This window comes from Mustela erminea, chromosome 12, assembly GCF_009829155.1.
Source record: "Mustela erminea isolate mMusErm1 chromosome 12, mMusErm1.Pri, whole genome shotgun sequence".
NCBI lineage: Eukaryota > Metazoa > Chordata > Mammalia > Carnivora > Mustelidae > Mustela > Mustela erminea.
Window position 1 is genome coordinate 623,826 of NC_045625.1, and position 17,379 is coordinate 641,204.

The 17,379-nt window shown below is 64.4% G+C and overlaps 2 protein-coding genes across 2 annotated transcripts; both read right to left on the reverse strand.

The window, feature by feature from the left end:
* Window positions 1-1,282: 1,282 nt before the first annotated feature.
* On the reverse strand, window positions 1,283-11,609 carry NELFB (negative elongation factor complex member B). The gene is made up of 13 exons (XM_032309008.1): window positions 11,290-11,609; window positions 10,702-10,865; window positions 10,456-10,555; window positions 9,921-10,151; window positions 7,524-7,709; window positions 6,779-6,891; window positions 6,146-6,248; window positions 5,819-5,914; window positions 5,454-5,596; window positions 5,241-5,347; window positions 2,553-2,694; window positions 2,279-2,387; window positions 1,283-2,179 (listed from the first exon to the last, which is right to left on the reverse strand). The coding sequence occupies exons 1-13, from the start codon at window positions 11,389-11,391 to the stop codon at window positions 1,982-1,984; spliced, it is 1,794 nt and encodes a 597-aa protein (XP_032164899.1). The 5' UTR covers window positions 11,392-11,609; the 3' UTR covers window positions 1,283-1,981.
* A 500-nt stretch (window positions 11,610-12,109) lies between these two features.
* Window positions 12,110-15,528, reverse strand: STPG3 (sperm-tail PG-rich repeat containing 3). The gene is made up of 6 exons (XM_032309020.1): window positions 15,389-15,528; window positions 15,136-15,290; window positions 14,895-15,029; window positions 14,617-14,705; window positions 14,032-14,332; window positions 12,110-13,910 (listed from the first exon to the last, which is right to left on the reverse strand). Exons 1-6 carry the CDS (start codon window positions 15,493-15,495, stop codon window positions 13,777-13,779), a joined length of 921 nt encoding a protein of 306 aa, XP_032164911.1. The 5' UTR covers window positions 15,496-15,528; the 3' UTR covers window positions 12,110-13,776.
* Window positions 15,529-17,379: the final 1,851 nt, after the last annotated feature.

Consider the following 17,379-nt stretch of genomic DNA (forward strand, 5'->3'; position numbering starts at 1 on the left):
ACAGCCCCTTGCATGTCAGCCTGTCCTCCACAGAACTCTTACTTCCCCGGGGACATCTCCTGCGCCTGACCCCACACAGGGAGGGCAGCCCAGCAAGGGCAGAGGGGACCACATGCCTAGTGGGGTCTCCCCAGTCCCTCTTTCTTCCCCTCCCCGGCCCCAACCTGGGGGCTCCCAGAGTAGAGCTCCTTTCCCTCTCCTGCCGCCCCTCCTCCTCTTCCAGGGCCTCCCTTCCCCCATCCCCCTTTCCCTTCTGCCCGCCCACCCCAAGGACAGTCGAGCACACTGGGACAGAAATTCTAGAGCTGGGGGAACACCCGCGGGCATAGGTCAGCATCCTGGTCAGGGAGCAAATTCAGAAAAAACTAAGGCAGGTGGGGGCTCCTGTGTCCCTGCCCAGCCCTACTCCCAGCCCTACTCCCAGCCCTGCACAGATGGGCCTTCCCGAGTGACCCCCTGCCCTTCCCATTCTGACCAAGGGCGGCACTGCACCTTGGCCCTCCCGAAGAGTGAGCTCAGCAAGCCGTAGTGAGCCCAGGCTAGTCTGGCCCTGTGTCCCTCTGACACCGGCAGTCCAGCGCCCCTTGGCTGGCCTGCTGTGGCCCCCAACCTCATGCCAATAGCCCCCCTATCTGTCCTCAGCCTCCCTTTGCCCACACGGGCTCCCTGCTCAGCACACTGCCCCTGCAGCTGCCCCCCTCCCCCCGCTCCCCGCTTCCCTGTGACCAGCATCGGGGAAACGTGGCTCTTGGGGCTTGGGAGCTCTCATTCTGTCCGAAATATGGGAGTTCCTGTTTGCCCATCGGTTCAGTGCCCTCGGGCAGGGTCACCGCACGGAGGAAGCACAGCTTCTCCACATCCTCTTCTCCAGCTATGGGGCCTGGCTCCCCAGGACTGCCGCCCCTCTTCTGCATAGGGGCGCGTGCTTGGGGCCTTGGGCACCTAACCCACCACACAGACGTTGGTGCTGTCAGGCTTCCTGGGACTTGGGGCGAAGGACTTTATCCAGGCCCTGCCCATGTCCCATGATCCTAGAACAGGTGTGGCCGGATGAGGGCCTGCCTGGCTCTCTGCTTTCTAGGGAAAACGGAAGCAAATGCAAGAGGACCATCCTCCACCACCTCCACCCACACACCTGTCCTCCCTAAGGATGTCCCTCCTCCCAGGGACAGGCACGGGCATCCAAACCATGGCCTACAGAGGCAGACATGCCCTTAAGGTGCCCACCCACCTGCCCCACGTCCAACGCTCGGGTGTGCCCACCAACAGCTCAACCACTGGGTTTACCCAAACACCTTTTATTTACATACGTGAAGGCTCACAGTGCGCAACAGCTTGCACATGACCAAGATGGTGCGGCTGAGCAAGGAGCTCACCGCTCCGGGGTAAACTGAGGCAGCTGTTCCTCAGCGACACAGGGTGCTGCCGGCCGCTTCCCTGTGGAGCTGTGGACCGGCCACACCGTCCCGTGAAACACTCGGGCGCTCCCAGAGCAGACGATCCCATCGGCAGATGCCCGCACCCAGCAGAGCACTGGCTGATCTGGGCCCACGGAGCTGGGCCCGCCCCTTCCCTCAGGCTTGGGTCCCCCTGCCCTCTCCCGTGGAAAAAAGGTAGCTTTTTCCTAATAACAACTGCAGCCAGTCTGTCTTCCCTACAGAAGCGGAAACTCACACCATGAGGCAGGAACAGGCCGGAAGCTCCCCACAGCCTGGGAGTGACTTCGAGGAGCCAGCTGGGTCCATCACACCCAGCGCTGTCCTCCAGGGAAGCAGCCAAGGGCCTCCAAGGAGCAAACACGGGCCCCAGGACCCAGGTCAGGGTGGGGCTGAGGCCCAGCAGCAGGCTGCCCAGCATAGGCCGTCCGGGGCGGAGAGTGCCCGGCTCCAGCCAGCCCAGCCCACGAGCAGCCCTTCTGCCTTCGGGAGAGACAGGGTCCCAACACTCCAAGTCCAGGGGAACGCCTACTGGCCAGCCAACGTCACAGACCCGCCAGGGGCCCGGCCCGGTCCTGAGCAGCCCCCGGGAAGCCTCCCAGCCCAGCGGGAGTGGACACAGCCGGGAGGGGCAGCTCCAGCGCCTGCGTCTCCGTGGCCTGGGCCGGGCTGGGCTTCCGGTGCTCCAGCTGCTCTAGCCTCTCTCCCAGCTGGGAGTAAAGCTCCTTCACCGCCTCTCCGCTCTGTGGGGGAAAGCGTGTGGCTGTGGGGCAGGCCCCAGGGGCACTCGGGACACCTCCACGTGGGGTACATGCACGCAAGGAGAGGGCCGGGGCACGCACCTGGCCTGTGGGCTCCAGCGCCTTGCGCAAGGCGTCCAGCGTGGACGGCGCCACCCGGTGGTGCAGGTGGAGGAGGAGCCGCAGCACGTGCCGCTGCACGCTCTCCTTCCTGGGGGAGGGGCCGCGCTGCAGTGACCCCGAGCCCACCGCGACCCACCCCCCAGCGACCCACCCCCCAAGCTGGGCCACACGCCCCGCCCCTGCAGCTGAGCCGCGCCCACCACCACCCCGGGCAGGGGCACTGCGGACAGGGGACAGGGGCCGGTGCGGGCACCTGGGCGAGGCTGTGAGGAGGAAGCCGTCAAAGAGGCTCCTGCAGAAGTCCTCCAGGGCGAACTCGTCCGCCAGTAGCGCCAGGTTCCCCGTGAGCAGGTGCAGGAAGATGTCACCAAAGGCCAGGTCACCGAAGGTCTCCACTGCAAGCACAGCCCAGGTCAGCCCCGCCCGCCCTGTCAGCCCTGCCCCTGGAGTGTGCCTGCAAAACAGAACCAGGGACCCACACAGGCCAGGTGGACGGGGCAGGGGGCGGACAGGGGCCCTGGCGTAGGTGGTGAAGCAGGCTACGGTGTGAGGACCGGGCCAGGCAGGGCAGGAGAGCCCATCTCCAGTGGCTGTGACCCTTGGCCAAGCGCCACGGCCCAGCCCACGAGCTTGACCTGACGGCTGGTGGCCCGGTTCTGAGAGAAAGACGACACCAGAAAGTGACTTCATGCTTCGAAGCCACCAACTCCAGAACTTAAAAGAAACAGCGGGAGTGACTACCAGGGAGCCTCAACGACAAGCAGAGACAAGAACGCCTACGCGCACAGCCGACCGGTCAGAGCCCCAGCCGGAGGGCAGGCCACAGGGGACGCACACAAACACAAGTGCTGTACCAGCTGCTCGGGAAGCACCGCCAGGGCCCTCCGGGCTGACGGAGCGACGCCAGCGGCACCCAAAGCGTGAGTGGACCCAGATGCGGCCAGACACAGCCGGGGTGGGCTCCTGCCCCACATCTGAGTGGACAGGACACCCAGGCAGGTCCACAGTCACAACAGGGGACACTGCCCACCAAGTCCCAGCAAATCCCACAGAAGCCTACAGATGGTGGGAAACCCTAGAGGTAACAAAGAAACACGAGAGCTGGAAGTGATACACTTCCCGATTGGCGCAAACTACCCACAGAACACCACCACGGGGTGGCCGGGCAATTGCGCGCAGCGCCAAGACCTGGCCCCACGTGTGGCCACGGTGGCATCGTGGTTTCTGACAGCACCCGTCTTCTGTAGAGACACCTGCTAGGTCCCTCTCAGCTGCTGCGATGCCGAGTCTGGGTTCACGTCCAGACCGTCTCCACGGCCCCCATGCAGGCAGGCAGCAGGCCCTGGGCTCCACCGTGTGGTGCTCTGTGATTTCATCAAAAATTCTCACAGTAAGGGGCGCCTGGGTGGCTCAGTGGGTTAAGCCGCTGCCTTCGGCTCGGGTCATGATCTCGGGTCCTGGGATCGAGTCCCGCATCGGGCTCTCTGCTCAGCGGGGAGCCTGCTTCCCCCTCTCTCTGCCTCCTTGTGATCTCTCCCTGTCAAATGAATAAATAAAAAATCTTAAAAAAAATTTTTTTCACAATAAAAAGCTAAAAAATAGGGGTGCCTGGGTGGCTCAGTCGGTTGGGTGTCTGCCTTCGGCTCAGGTCGTGGTCCCCGGGTCCTGGGATGAGGTCCCATGTCAGGCTCCCTGCTCGGCGGGGACCTGCTCCTCCCTCTGCCTGCCGCTCCCCCTGCTCCTGCTCGCGCTCTGACAAAGTCTCTTAAAAAAAGAGAAAAAGCTAAGAAAAAAAAAAACCAGAAAAGAATTTTTAACTCGACATCCATTCTAACACCCACTAATGCCACCAAGGAACAAGGAAAGGCCCGCATCCCTGCCCACTGGGCAGCACTGCGGGGCTGGGGGACGTGAGAGCTCCTGAGGCAGGCAGGACACCCCCGCATCTAACCCACGCCTGGAGACCGCAGAAAGAAACCAAAGTACTGAAATGAACAGAAATGAGAAAGGCAAATTATTTGCACCTGCACTCTTAGAAGCTTCCAGAAACATACTCAAAAGCTCTAGCCTCTGTGGCCAGGAGGAGGACAGCCCAAGACGTGTCCACGCTCTGATCCAAAAGCGGTGAGAGCGCTCCCTCACGTGGTCAGAAGCCCCAGGACGGGCCTGACACCACCCAGGGGCACTCTGCCGCACGGAGGAGGCCGGGGTCAGAGGGACACGGGGTGAGAGCCACTGGGAGGGGGACCTGCAAGACCCAACCAGGGGCCCAGGTGTGGGCGGGCCCTAGCAGCTGACGACAAGGACACGGGTTCTCCCCGGAGCCTCCAGGAGCCGGCCCTGCCTGCAGCTCCACTGAAGCCCTGGGAGACGCACTTCATCCTCTGGCCTCTGGTAAGAAAACAAGTTCGTGCTGCTCACTCAGATGGGAGCTGGAGATAAATGAAGACCAAACAGCTTCCTTCGCAAACAGAACACGGGAAACGTGACACACGCGCCATCCTCAGAGCCGTCAATGACCCAGAAACAGGCTCAGCAAGGGACGGGCGACAACTCTCCAAAGCAGCCTCAACACCCCAGACGAGCCTGCGGCCAGCAGTGGGAAAGCCGGGTGCTCCGGAACACCCCCTCCCTGGCTTGGCCTGCAGCTTACTCCCAAAGGCGTCCACTCAGGCCCTGCCCTCTTCTTCCTACCAAGAAGCCCCCCGCCCCACAGCGCCCGTGGCCCGAGACCATCTGGGATGGGCCCTGTCCACGTCGCAGGGACTAGAGGGACGACCCCTCCCTTGCCAGCTGGGAAGCAGCACAGCAGAAAGGGCCCCTCCACAAACGGCGACCGTGGCAAGGGGTGTCTGAGTCTACCAGGCTGGGCTCGCCCCTGTACCAGAGCGACTTCCGGAAGACCAGGGCCGCACCGAGGCGGGCGCCTGCCTGCACTCACCGAGCCCTGGCAGCAGGCGGAGCAACGCGTTCTTGTTCCTCTGCTTGGTGACGTGCAGCACGTAGTAGAGTCCCACCTCACAGGCCATGCGCTGCTCCTGCAGGAACCTGCGCCGGCGAGGACGGGTCAGCCCCGAGCCACTCGCTCGCGCCGCAGGGCCTTCCGCGGGGAGCCCGAGGGCGAGGCACCCCGCCCACGCCTCCGAGCCCCTACTTGGTGAAACTCTCCGGAAGCGTGTTTGGGTACAAGATGGGGGCCTTCTCCTCGGCCGGGAGCTTCTGATCCACGTTGAAGGTGTGGTCGTCCACCACGAAGGACATGAGCATGGGCAGGAACCTGGTCACGAGCTCCACCTCCTAGGCCGGGAGAAGACCCCAAACTTGTCCAGCACAGCCCTGCTTTTGTCCTGGCCCGTACCCCGGCCCTCACCCACCCAGCTCACGTCAAGGTCTTCTGGACGGCGACCTAAAGGCCCGGTCCTCCATCCCGCCTCCCAAGGCCCCACCTTGCTCATCTTCCTCAGCCCCACAGACCCTCTCGCAAAGGTCACAGACACAATCGCACCCCAGTACTGTTACCATCTTGGGCTCCTTGAAGACCTGGCTGTCGATCATGTCCCACGCCCCCTGGCCCAGGGCCAGCAGCCTGAGCAGCAGGAGGAGATCTGGGCTGTCCTGCGGGGAAGCACAGGCCTCAACACTCAACACGTGCTCGGGGGGCCTCCCTCCCCCGCGGACACCTCCCATTGCCGCCGGGTCCTCCTGGCGCAGCCACTACCAGCCACTTCGCTCCCAGGCTCCACATGCCCACCGGCCACCAGAAGGAGCACGTGCACACCTGACCAGCAGCAGTCCGTGCCCGCAGCCCTACCCAGAGGCAGCGGGCAGCCAGCCTGGCACGCTCACCCTGGGCAGCGTCTCCTGGCCGACCAGCTCCTGCAGGTGGCGGACAGTGCTCAGTGACAGCGTGTTGATGGCAAAGGGGTCACACAGGATCATGGACAGGTCCCTGCGAGGACAGGCACATTGTGCTTCCGTGGCCTGGCCTCAGGCCGGGGAGAAGGGCCCCTCCACACAGAGCAAGGCTGTCTACCTGCTCTGGATCCCTTCCCGGAACAACTCTGCCATTCGTAACTCATCTCTGACGTACTCAAAACACTAAAGAGTCAAAAAACCTTTTTTAAAAAATTAAGTTCCCATTTTGGTTCTGAAAACCTGACCCCGATTCTGTAAGCACATGCTGGACCCCCCAGAGACAGAGAGAGAAAACAGTGCTGGGAGCCAGATGCCCCCAGCACAGCAGGCCCCTGGGACGGGGCCGAACGCCCAGCCCTCTGTCACACCCATGCCCTGGCCCAGGCCCAGGCTTCCCGGAGACTCCGAGAGCCTCAGCCACAGCACCTGGGCCTCAGCGGTGCGCACGAGCACCCGGTAGTTCCGAGACGTACTAGAATAAACTGCAGACAGAGCCTGCTTGCCCGGACACCTGCCGACAGGACCTCGGGGGCGGGGGAGCACCTGTACAAGGCTCACCCTTACCCCAGGACTTGCTCCTGCCCCTTCTTCACTCCGTCCAGAAACCCCTGCAGCTCCCGGGCCCTCTTGCTGTCCACGAAGCGCTCACGGATGCAGGCGTCCAGGCACCAGGTAAACTGCAGGGAGGAAGCACGATCAGGACGTCATCAGAGAACACGGCCGGCACCCACGTCTCACGGACAGCAGGCCTCGCTGCCTCATGTGGTCCAGGCCCAGCTCAGTGCAAAGGCAGACAGGCCCGAGGTCCCACGTGCCCGGCGGGCCAGTCAGTGCGCGGAGGAGATAGTGCGCGTGCCCTGTCCTCAAGGGCCCTCCCTGGCCCACCTTGTGGGGGTGGGGGCTACAGTCTCACGTGCTGACACCACACAGCCCGCAGGAAGGGACACGGTCCCAGGCCACACAGCACCCACACTGGGGACAAGGGCAGCACAGGAAGCCCTGCCCCTGGAGGGCTCTAGAGCAGGGGAGCGCCAGTGGCCAGGGAAACCCCAAAGAACCCCCAAAAGAAGCCAGAGCAAGTGTCCAAGAAGGGCCATGGGGCTGGTCCCAACTGGAGCAGAGGAAGACACAGAGCAGGCACACAAGGGAGGTCGAGGCAGCTGGCTCTGACATAAGGGCCGGAAGAGGCCCCCTGCCCTGGAGTCCAATTGGCTGAGGTGGCCCCGGCCTGGCACAGAGGGGCCGCTGGGCATGGGGCGCAGACAGGGAAGAGACAGAAGGAAGGGGGAGGGGCCGGCGCAGCCAGCACCTTGTGGCAGGGGTCCACAGAGCAGATGTCCCCGACGTCCAGCTCATGCAGGGACATGAGCAGCTCGGCCCGCAGGGTACAGTAGTGCACGTTGCGCGTCCGCAGGAACAGCGTCCGCAGGAACTGCAGCACCATGTCGTACAGTTTCACGTTCTTCCCCACCATCTGCGTCAGCTTCTGCACCACCTGGGGGCGGGGGGCGGCCCGCGCCGCAGGGTCACGGACAGCCCCGGGCAGCACGGTCCGGTCCTGACACCCGGGAGTCTCCGCTCTCACAAGATGCCAGCTCTAGGTCAGCAGGTGGCATTTCTGGCGCTTAAGGAGACGAAGCCCACGTGAGATCAGATCCCAGCTTCTCCGAAAGGCCATTGACCTGTGACCCCAGACTCCTCAGAGCCGCCCAGGAGGTCCGCTGCCTGCTTGCCCGGTCAGCTGGCCCAGGGAGATGCAGGCCCAGAGGAGGGATGCTGGCCACAGGGCCCAGGGAAGCCCAGCCTGGGCCACCTGGCTCCCTGCATTGTCCCAAAGCACCACGCCCCTTGGCGGCCCTGTCCCACGTCTAGCACCTGGCCTGCTCCTCGGTAGGGACCACCCACTTCTGCAGTCCGCCCCACGTCCCTCGCAGAAGGTTCCTGCCACACCGCCGCGGCCAGTAGGAGGGAGCATGGCTCACTGCTCCCGAACAAGGGCTGGGCCTCCGGCTCTGACACTGGGAAGGACGCGCGAAACCTGGGGTAACAGGCATCACGGACCCGACAGCCTGGACACGGGGCAGAGACGAGCAGGGACGGCCGGGGCGGCGAGTGCGGGAGGCAACCTCGGGGGCCCCAGGCAAGGTCTCTTTAGCAGGCATCAGAGCTGGCCTGCCGGCGAACAAGAGTGGTGAAGCTCAGGCTACTGGCGGGGAGGCCAGCGAGGCCCACAGCCGTGGCCCCAGTGGCTGAGCCACAGCCTGAGGGCCGTGGGCGATACCCTCCCCCTCATGGTGGGCGCAGGCCACAGAGCCAGAAAGACCCAGCCCCCCCCGGAGGGCACTGGCTTGGAGGGGAATGTGAGGAAAAGGCAAGAGACCACAGCCAGGAAGGAGTACTGCCCCCACGGGCCAGACCGCGGCAGGAGGCGTCAGGTCAGATCCCACTTCACAGCAGCCCACGGTCCTCGGCGAGAAAGTGAAGGGCCAACAAAACACCCGGCGCCACTCAACCAGAGTCTGGTGGCTCCCCACTGCCACCCTCCTCCGTGCACCATCACTCTGGAGCAGGTCAGGCGACTTCTGTGACCCCCAACGTGCTGGGAAAAGCCAAAGTCTCCGTGGTGGCCTCCAGCCCTCCCGAGCTCAGCCCCCGATCTACTCATCGCGTGCTCTCGGCTCGGCCGCATAAGCCGCGTGATTCCTGGCGGTCAGCAGGCTCCCCTTCAGAGCCCATGCTCACCCCCCAGCCCTGCTTCGCCTTGCTCTGCAGCCTCATGTCTCCGCAGCCCTTGGCCACCCCTTGAGCTCTACATGACCAGTCTGAGACACGCACTCTGTAGTGCCTGCCCCAGGCAAACGCCGAGACCTCTTGGGTCAGTGAAGGGTGCAAGCACCTACAGCAGGAAGTCAGGACTCAAGAAATATTTGCCAAAATACTAAGGGAGTCAGACAAAGAAACGGAAAAAAGGAGGGATCCCTGGGGGGCTCAGTGGTTAAGCATCTGCCTTCAGCACAGGTCAGGATCCCAAGGTCTTGGGATCAGGCCCCACATCAGGCCCCTGCACAGTGGGCAGCCTGCTTCTCCCTCTCCCCTGCTCCTCCCAAATGCTCATACTCTCTAAAAAACCCATAAAAATCTTTTTTTAAAAAAAGAGAAATGTCGGGCAAGGTCAGTCAGGAGCGTGTGTCACTCCTGATCTTGGGACTGTGAGTTTGAGCCCCATGCTGGATGTAGAGAGAACTTAAAAACAAAATCTTGAGGGTCGCCTGGGTGGCTCAGTGGGTTAAAGCCTCTGCCTTCAGCTCAGGTCGTGATCTCAGGGTCCTGGGATCGAGCCCCGCATCAGGCTCTCTGCTCAGTGGGGAGCCTGCTTCCCCCTCTCTCTCTCTGCCTCTCTGACTACTTGTGATCTGTCAATTAAATAAATGAAATCTTTAAAAAATAATAATAACAAAATAAAAAATAAAAATAAAACCTTGAAAACCAAAACCTCCTAGAGCAAAAGAAGAATTGAGGATCATCACTGGGAAGGCTTGCCAGGTTGCCAAGGGCCAAGCACATACAGCAAAGAGACCCCCACGAGGCCCAGCACCACAAGGCCCCTTGGCCAGCCACACACACAAGCCCGCCCTTCCCATGAGCGGAACAATGGAAGTCCCCGCTGCGGCGGGGAAGGGGGTGGTCAGGGTGCGGCCGGCCTCACCTCGCCCTGGCGTCTTGTCTTCGGGGAAGGGCTGAAGAAGTTGTGCAGGACGGAGAGCTCTGTGCTGAAAAGCGCACTCTCCTTCTCCAGGATGTACTGCTTCAGCAGCGGGGACACTTCGTCCCCGAACAGGGCCTGGTTGTCCTGCCAGATCTGCCGCTTCACCTCCACCGCACAGGCCCGGTAAAGCTCCTTGTCGGCCATCACCAGCTTTAGCTTCTTCTCCGGAACCTACACATGCACATGGGCCACCCCTCAGGATAGGTCAGGAGACCTCAGCGCCCCCAGCAGCGGCCACCTCAAGCCCAGCCCCACCTGCGCCTGCGCCTGGACCCCAGGCCCCCCGGCAGAGGCCGACGGACGGCCAGCTCCTGCCAAGCCGCTGTGGGTCCCACAACCCAAGCTTCTGTCTCTGCCTGGCTTGGACAACGTGCCCCGGAGCTGCGGGTCTGGGCAGGCGGCTCAGCACAGCTCCCCAGCTCCAAGCCGTCACCCTGATCCAGAGCGAGCCCTGAGCCTGGCCTGTGGTGCTCACCTTGGGCAGGTGCTTCATTACGCACATCACCACCGGCTGCAGGGACGGCATCTTCACCAAGGAAAAGCTCTTTTCCAGGAGGTCCTCCAGTTTCTTGTACCTGGAAAGACGCCCTTTCTGAGCACAGCGGCGGCCTCCGTGCCCCAGGCAGCTGCCAGGACAGGGGACGGGTCTCCACGCGCGGCCAGGGGGTCAGTGCCCCAGCAGGGCCCAGAGAAGAGCTGCGCGTCTCACCGGCCCACCCACCTCTCCTCGGCCTTGCCCTCCGAGGCGATGGCCGACACGCGCTCCAGCAGCTTGTCCCGCAGCTCGTCGAACACCGACTGGTGGAACTCCAGCCGCGGCGTCCCGTGCAGGTCCAGGAACGGCAGGGCGGACTGCAGGGAGGGCAGCAGTACGCCATTCTCCGTCTGGGGAAAGAGGTGGCCCGTGGGCGCGGGGTCGGCTTCGCCTCCTGGGGCGCGGAGCGACCCCAGGACGCTCGGCGCGGCCGGCGCAGGCACGTCCCCCGCAGCCCCCCGCAGGCCCTGCAGCCGCCGCAGGCCCCGCAGCCCCCCGCAACCCCCGCAGGCCCCGCAGCCGCCGCAGCCCCCCGCAACCCCCGCAGCCCCCACAGGCCCCGCAGGCCCCGCAGCCCCCCGCAGGGCCCGCAGCCGCCGCAGGCCCCCGCAGCCGCCGCAGCCCCCCGCAGCCCCCGCAACCCCCGCAGGCCCCGCAGCCCTCCGCAGCCGCCGCAGCCCCCCGCAGCCGCCGCAGCCCCCCGCAGCCCCCGCAGGCCCCGCAACCCCCGCAGGCCCCGCAGCCCCCGCAGCCCCCGCAGCCCGGCCGCCGCACCTGGAACTGCTCGATGGCCTTGAGCGGCTCCGTGCAGTTGGTCAGCGTCTCCTTCAGGTCCTCGCCGTTGGCCACGCCCAAGTCCTGCAGCCCCGCGAACATGGCCGAGGCCGCGGCCCCCGCGCGGCCCGGCGCCCCATCCCCGCCGCGCTCCCCCGGCGCCGCCGCGCCCGCCGCAGGCGCCCCCGGCGTCCGCTCGCTCGGGCCTCGGGGGCCGCCCGCGCTCCGCTCCCCGGCGCCCTCCAGCTCCGCCAGGTCCCGCCGGCAGCGCGGCTCCGCCGGAGCCGTGGCCGCCCACTTCCGTCCTGCGAGGCCGCGTCCGCCGGCCAAACGGTCCCCCGGAAACGCCGCCGGCGGCGCGCAGAGGTTCCTGGGAGCGAGCGCGCGGAGGACGAGCGCCCCGCCCCCTGCGCCGCGGCCCGCCGCCCGGTGAGGCTCCCAGCCGCGGCCCTTCGCCGCGGGTCTCCCGCCGGGCCGCGAGCGTGCGCTGCGCGTGACCTCATCCTCGGGCTCAGGGTCCTCGGGGGGCACGGCGGCGCGCTGCGGGGCGCCGGGGCGGGGGACCCGGGAAGGGGGCTGCCGGCGGGGTCGGAACTGGGGTTTTGACCCCGTGGGCTTTAATCCTGAAAAGCCCCGCGAGCGGCCTTTCGACGCGGACAGTATTTTGGCTTCAGGAGGAGCGTCCGCCCTCGCTGCCCCCGCCCACGGGCCGCACTGGGTGCGCGACCCCTGCGTCCCTGGAACTTGGCTTCCTCCTTGCCCAGCAGAGACGGGGAAGAGGCTGCGGCGCAAGGTTGTCACCAAGACTACACTCGACCGTGTGCTTCCGGAGGCGCCGAGCGGAGACCCACTGGAGACCTGGGGGACAGAGTGAGATCGGGACAAGAACAGGTGTCCTCACTCATCACAGTGAATATCCAAGCCCAAGGCTAACCCAAGGCGGGTGGCCCTCAGGCTGATTCGTCCATCCTGACACACTGCGAATTCAAGGCTCAGGTTTTATGGTGTCCCTTGTCCCTTGCAATGCAAGAAGCTGGGCATCGTGAGTGGGCACCGCCTGATGGGCACTCTCCTTGGGCTCCTCTCTGCTACGTGTTCAAGCCCCTGGACCCAGCACTCAGCGCTCTGCGGCCTCTCAGCCCACCAGCTCCCCTCTCCCCCCAAACAGCCCTGTGTCCTCCCGGGTTTGGCCACACCAAACATCACCCCTCTCCCTTTTTGTCTTCTGAGGTTCTTCCTGCTAGAAATCCCCTTCCTACTGCCCAGCAAACTCCTGGTCATCTTTAAAAGTCACTTCCCCTGCTACCTCCTCCAGGAAGCCCTCCCTCTTCAGCCCAGCTGGAGGGCAGTGCTCCTTCCTGCTGGTCCCACTCGTGGCTTTGAGCCCTGGGGGTTGCTTTCCACCCTCTTTCCCCTGAATCAAGCTCCCAAGGCCAGGCCTTCTATGGCTCTGCCTCTGTTGCCTGCAGGCTGAGCTGGTCAGCCCCGGGCCTAAGGATGGCCATCTGCCATGCCACTGCTCTAATTCCCAGGGATGCTGCGGCTCAACGTCCAAATTGAGCTCTAGAGGAGGTGACAGGTAAATTGCACTCAGACCCCCTGGCTTTGGCCTCTCTGCTGGATGGAATGATGTCCACACCACAGCATCAACTGTTGCAGTGCCTTTTTGAAGGGGTCAGGCTCTGGCCCATCACATGGGTGGCACAGGAAGGAACCCTGGAGGAACTGGTGCAGGGACAGGAGCCGCCCCAGCTGCAGGTGAGGCCCTTAAGGGAGGCAACCCCTTGGTAGAAAGGTAGGCTGCTCCTGTGGGCAGAGGCAGGACCCTAACAAGTGAAGGCCCAGAAAGTCTGCTGGCTGTGGTATGGCCTACACAGCCCTGGGCAAGTTCACAGGGTCTTTGGGCAGGAGCCGAAGAAGTGGAGAACCAGCTGGTCCTCTGCACCCTCCCTGGTCGTGGGGCAGGCCGACCTCACCTCAAGATGACAACTGATCCTTGGGTACACTGGCAGCTTGGCCAGTCCCTTGAGTAGCACACCTGGGTGGAGGTGTCTTGTATTGCCCACTGGGTCCCCTCCCGTGCAGTCCCCAGCCAGGAAGCCCCAGGCTGCCACCCTACCTGCCCTAGAGTAGAGGGCACCAAAGGGGAAGCAGAGGGAGACCCCTGGGCAAGGAAAACCAAACATGACAGGTCAGCAGCAGGCCACATCTGTGGGACAGCTCACCAGTCAAGCACACAGCAGAGTCGGGAAGAACCTTCAGCATCTCTGTATTGGGGGGGGGGGGGGGGATAGATGGGCTTTGGGCTAGACTGTCCTCAATGTCCGCAGCTCACAGAGGGGTTGGTCAGCCAGGAGGGTGGGTCAGAGACACCCACAGAGTCAAAAGGCCGAGGGGGAGGCCCTTAGTTCCAGGCAGGCCTGGGAAGGCCCCCAAGGAAACCAGGGTTCTGTGAATAAGCGGGTGGCCAGCTGTGCAGAGGTGGCGCTACACAGTGCAGAAGGGTCCCGTGTCATGGCGCTTGGGTCTTCGGACACCCTGGATCACCACTCTCGGCGCAGCGGGGAAGCGCCAGTTAGAGCAACCCTCCACGTGGTGGGCAGCTGGGCCGGGACTGCGGGCTGCGGGGGAGAAGGTGGAGCCCACTAGGCTAAAGCGCCAGGGGCCGCGCAGCTCGCAGCTCCCCGCAGGCTGTCCCCACCCCTGCCCCGGCCTGGCCTCCTCTCTCGGAGGTCTCCTCACAGGAACTGAGCCAGGAGGCGAAGGCCGGTGAGCGGCTCATGGAGAAGGCGGGCGGGCGCGGGTTCTGCAGGCGGCACCCAGGAAAGATGTCGTAGGTGTTAGGGCCGGGAAGCTTCTTGTCCCGCGGGGCCTGTGGAGGGCCCTGAAGCTGGGGCTGGGGACGGTGACCCGCACCCCCGGCCCGCGGCAGCCCAGGGCGGGCGGGGGCCTCAACTGTCTTGGAAGAGGGGCGGCGGACCCCACAGCTGAAAGCCGGGAAGGCAAGCGGGATGAGTGGCTGGTAGTCCGCGGGTGATGGCCACTGCGGGGGGGAAAGAGGCTGCGGCTGCTCCCGCGGGCCCCGCCCCTTCCCGACCCCTCCAGCAGGCCCCGCCCCCTCCACCCGGCAGCTCCCACAGCCCCGCCCCTTCCCGAGCCCGCCCCCTCCGCCCGACCGCACCCCGTAAACCCCGCCCCTTCCCGAGCCCGCTCTCCGCCCGACCGCACCCCGTAAACCCCGCCCCTTCCCGGCCCCCCTCCAGCCCGCCCGCAGGCCCCGCCCCTCCCCAGCCCGCCCCCGCAGGAGGAGCCGGGCGGGCCCTCCACCTTTTGCTCTTGGTTAAAGTCGGCCTTCTGCGTGAAGGGGCTTTCGCTCTGGAACCACAAGGTCTGCCACGCCCTGCGGCCACCGCCCTCTGCAGCAGCGGCAGCGCGGTTGTGGGGCAGGGAAGGCCGGCGGCCCGAGCCCCGCTTCCGGGGGCAGGGGCGGGCGGTGGGGCGGGGCGGGGCGGGGCGGGGGGAGGGGCGGGGCGGGCGGTGGGGCGGGGCGGGGCGGGCGGTGGGGCGGGGCGGGGCGGGGCGGGCGGTGGGGAGGGGACACGCACCGCGGGTGCGGAGTCTGCGGCCGATGCTGAAGTGGGGATGCGGAGAGGACTCGCGCACGGAAGCGTCCGGCACCGGGTACTTGGTGGGGCCGGGGGTCTGCAGGTCGGTCACGATGGGTGGGCGTCGTTCCAGCCCTGGCAGGAAGCAAACTCCGGGCCTGGGGACTCAGCGGGCGCCTCCCTAGCCCTGCCCGCCTCCCGAGACCGGACTGAGGTGGGGGTAGCCAGGACCCTTGCTCACACAGCTCCCTCCGGTTCTGGGCGCAGATAGGCGGGTGCTCCTGCAGGAAGCCCGGTTCCGTCCTGAGGCCAGCCTGGAGCTCCTGCACTCCCGGGGGCCACATCTCCCCGGGGGCCCCTGGCTGGGGGCCCCACAAGAACACAGTAGCCTTGGGCCTACAAGGGAGAGGGGGGAGCGCTGTCCACCCAGCCCAAGGGCCGGGCCGTCCCGTCCGGGTGGCTCCCCCGGCACACCCAGCTCCCAGAGAAGTTACCGGGCTGGCACAAGTGGCCTCTGCCTCAGGGAACCATGAGTCCAGTGCTGGCCTCCACTGATGTAAAAATTCGCCAGGAATTTCACAGCTTTCTGGTCAAAATTCATTGTCAAAGTATCTGGCTCTCTTCTGCAGGGACACCTCAGGGCTCTGTGACTTCATTAGCCAGCCATGGGCAACCCCTGCCTCCGTTGCCAGGAACTCCCTTGGGAAGGAACATTGCCCAGTCCTGGAGAGGCTGCTACTGTGGGCCCCTCACAGAGACCCCTCCCCTGCCCGGCCAGGTGGGTCACTCTGGTGTCAGCCTCAGCCCAGGGGACCCCTAGTCTGCCCCAGTGACTTCTGGCTTGGCCTCCTTTCCACTCTTCTCCCCTTCGTTATCCCAAACCCCTCCTTCCCTAGAATCTGGGGTCTCTTGAACGGCCGGAGTCCACTTTAGCAGGGCTTCTGGGAGGACCGGCGCCTCTACACAGGACTGAGCTGGATGAGGAGGGGAGGGTGGAGGGACCCAGGAAAATCCCCGGAGGAGGAGCTCCTGCTGGAAACCCAGCCCTCAGAAAAGCAGAGCAGCGGAAGGAGGGTCTGGGTGGACCCTGCTGACCATAGAGGCAGTCTGGGCACTGGAGCTTCCTGGTGGCCCAGGTTGGGCCGAGGTGTGGGGGCCTATCTTCTGCTTAGTTGCACAGAGGCTGGAAGGTGTCCGAGATGATCGGGGCTGCCCAGGCTGCGGCGGGAAGGAACAGCGAGCCCATGGGAGAGAGGGCCCGCTTGAGCTCCGGGGCCCTTGCTGTGCTCTTTACAACTGACTGGCCTGCTAGCCCTAGGCCTGGTCTTGACCTAATCCATGCCAGCAGGGCCTAGTCAAGAGCAGCTCGTCGTCCAGACCTACCCCCACCGAGTCTCTGCAGATCTCTCCCAGCCAGCACCGACCCTGCTGGCCTCGGGAGGCGCTCCGGGCCGATGGAAGGAGGGGGGACAGAAACCACCTTCAGGAAACGTGGGGCTCACGAAGGTAGGGGGCTCACGGCCTGTGCTCCGGGCCCCTCCCTTGGTGCACGGTGTTCTGCAGGGGCAGCTTTCGCCACAAAGCCGCTTTCACTGGACATTTGAGATACGCTGACGGCTGACCTCACACAGACGTCCTCAGCCACCTGTCCGTGGGTTCCTGTGAGCAAAAGCGGCCCATCCAAGTGGGTAACTTTCGGTAAGGACTTGACCCGTAGCCCCTCGCTGCTTTCCGGACAGCGCTCGTGGCCATGCTGGAGGGAGCATCACGCGCCCCTGCTATCAGCGCTGGTGTGAGGTTCGACCTTGCTCTGTCTCCTGACTGTGGGTTCTTTCATTAAGTTGTCCACATTCCGTGTTCCTACCCCAGTGCTGATTTTTCTTGTTTTTGTGAGGTTTTTACACTGATAGCAGATCTCGGCCTAAACCTGTTGAAATCTTTTTTTCCCCACTTGTAGTGCGCTTTTTCGCAGTTTTTTGTGTTTTTGACACATACTAGAATCTACTTGCCTTTTCCTTTGATACTTTCCGTTGTTTTTATAGTTAAGAACGCATCCCTATACAAAAAAATAAAATCAGTTATCATTTAGGGTGGAAAAAAGGACCCACTTCCAGGGGAAAAGACTCCAGAACAGAGTTCCAAGAGCCCTGAGGCACAGACACCTGCCCTGAGGGTCCCACCATGCCCAAGAAGCTTTCCAGGCCGTCTGATCTGAGGAGCGCGCTTGGGAGCGGGTAGCAAGAGTCCAGGCCCAGTCCCTTCCCAGCAGGGCTGTCCCCAGTTCTCTGAGCTCCCCGGGGCCTGAGGCTGACCCTCCCAGCCTGTGGCCTGTCTGGGCCTCGGAGTTCCACCAGTAACACAGGAGCACTCACAGGGTTAAGGAACAGTCCTGGACCAGGTAGGACCCAACAATGGCAGGCCCCTTCACAATGGTTTCCAGGCAACAGGTTTCCCTTCTCTGAGGAAAGGGGGTCAGTCAAGGAAA

Excerpts from the sequence above, each read along its gene's own strand:
- NELFB (XM_032309008.1), bottom strand. The coding sequence starts at position 11,391 with ATGTTCGCGGGGCTGCAGGACTTGGGCGTGGCCAACGGCGAGGACCTG. Across the intron at positions 10,556-10,701 it reads GAGGGCAAGGCCGAGGAGAG|GTACAAGAAACTGGAGGACC; the intron begins GTGGGTGGGCCG and ends GCGTCTTTCCAG. Across the intron at positions 10,152-10,455 it reads TAATGAAGCACCTGCCCAAG|GTTCCGGAGAAGAAGCTAAA; the intron begins GTGAGCACCACA and ends GTGCATGTGTAG.
- STPG3 (XM_032309020.1), bottom strand. The coding sequence starts at position 15,495 with ATGAATTTTGACCAGAAAGCTGTGAAATTCCTGGCGAATTTTTACATC. Across the intron at positions 14,706-14,894 it reads CCGCAGACTCCGCACCCGCG|AGGGCGGTGGCCGCAGGGCG; the intron begins GTGCGTGTCCCC and ends CCGCTGCTGCAG. Across the intron at positions 13,911-14,031 it reads CGCCTCCTGGCTCAGTTCCT|CCCGCAGTCCCGGCCCAGCT; the intron begins GTGAGGAGACCT and ends TCTCCCCCGCAG.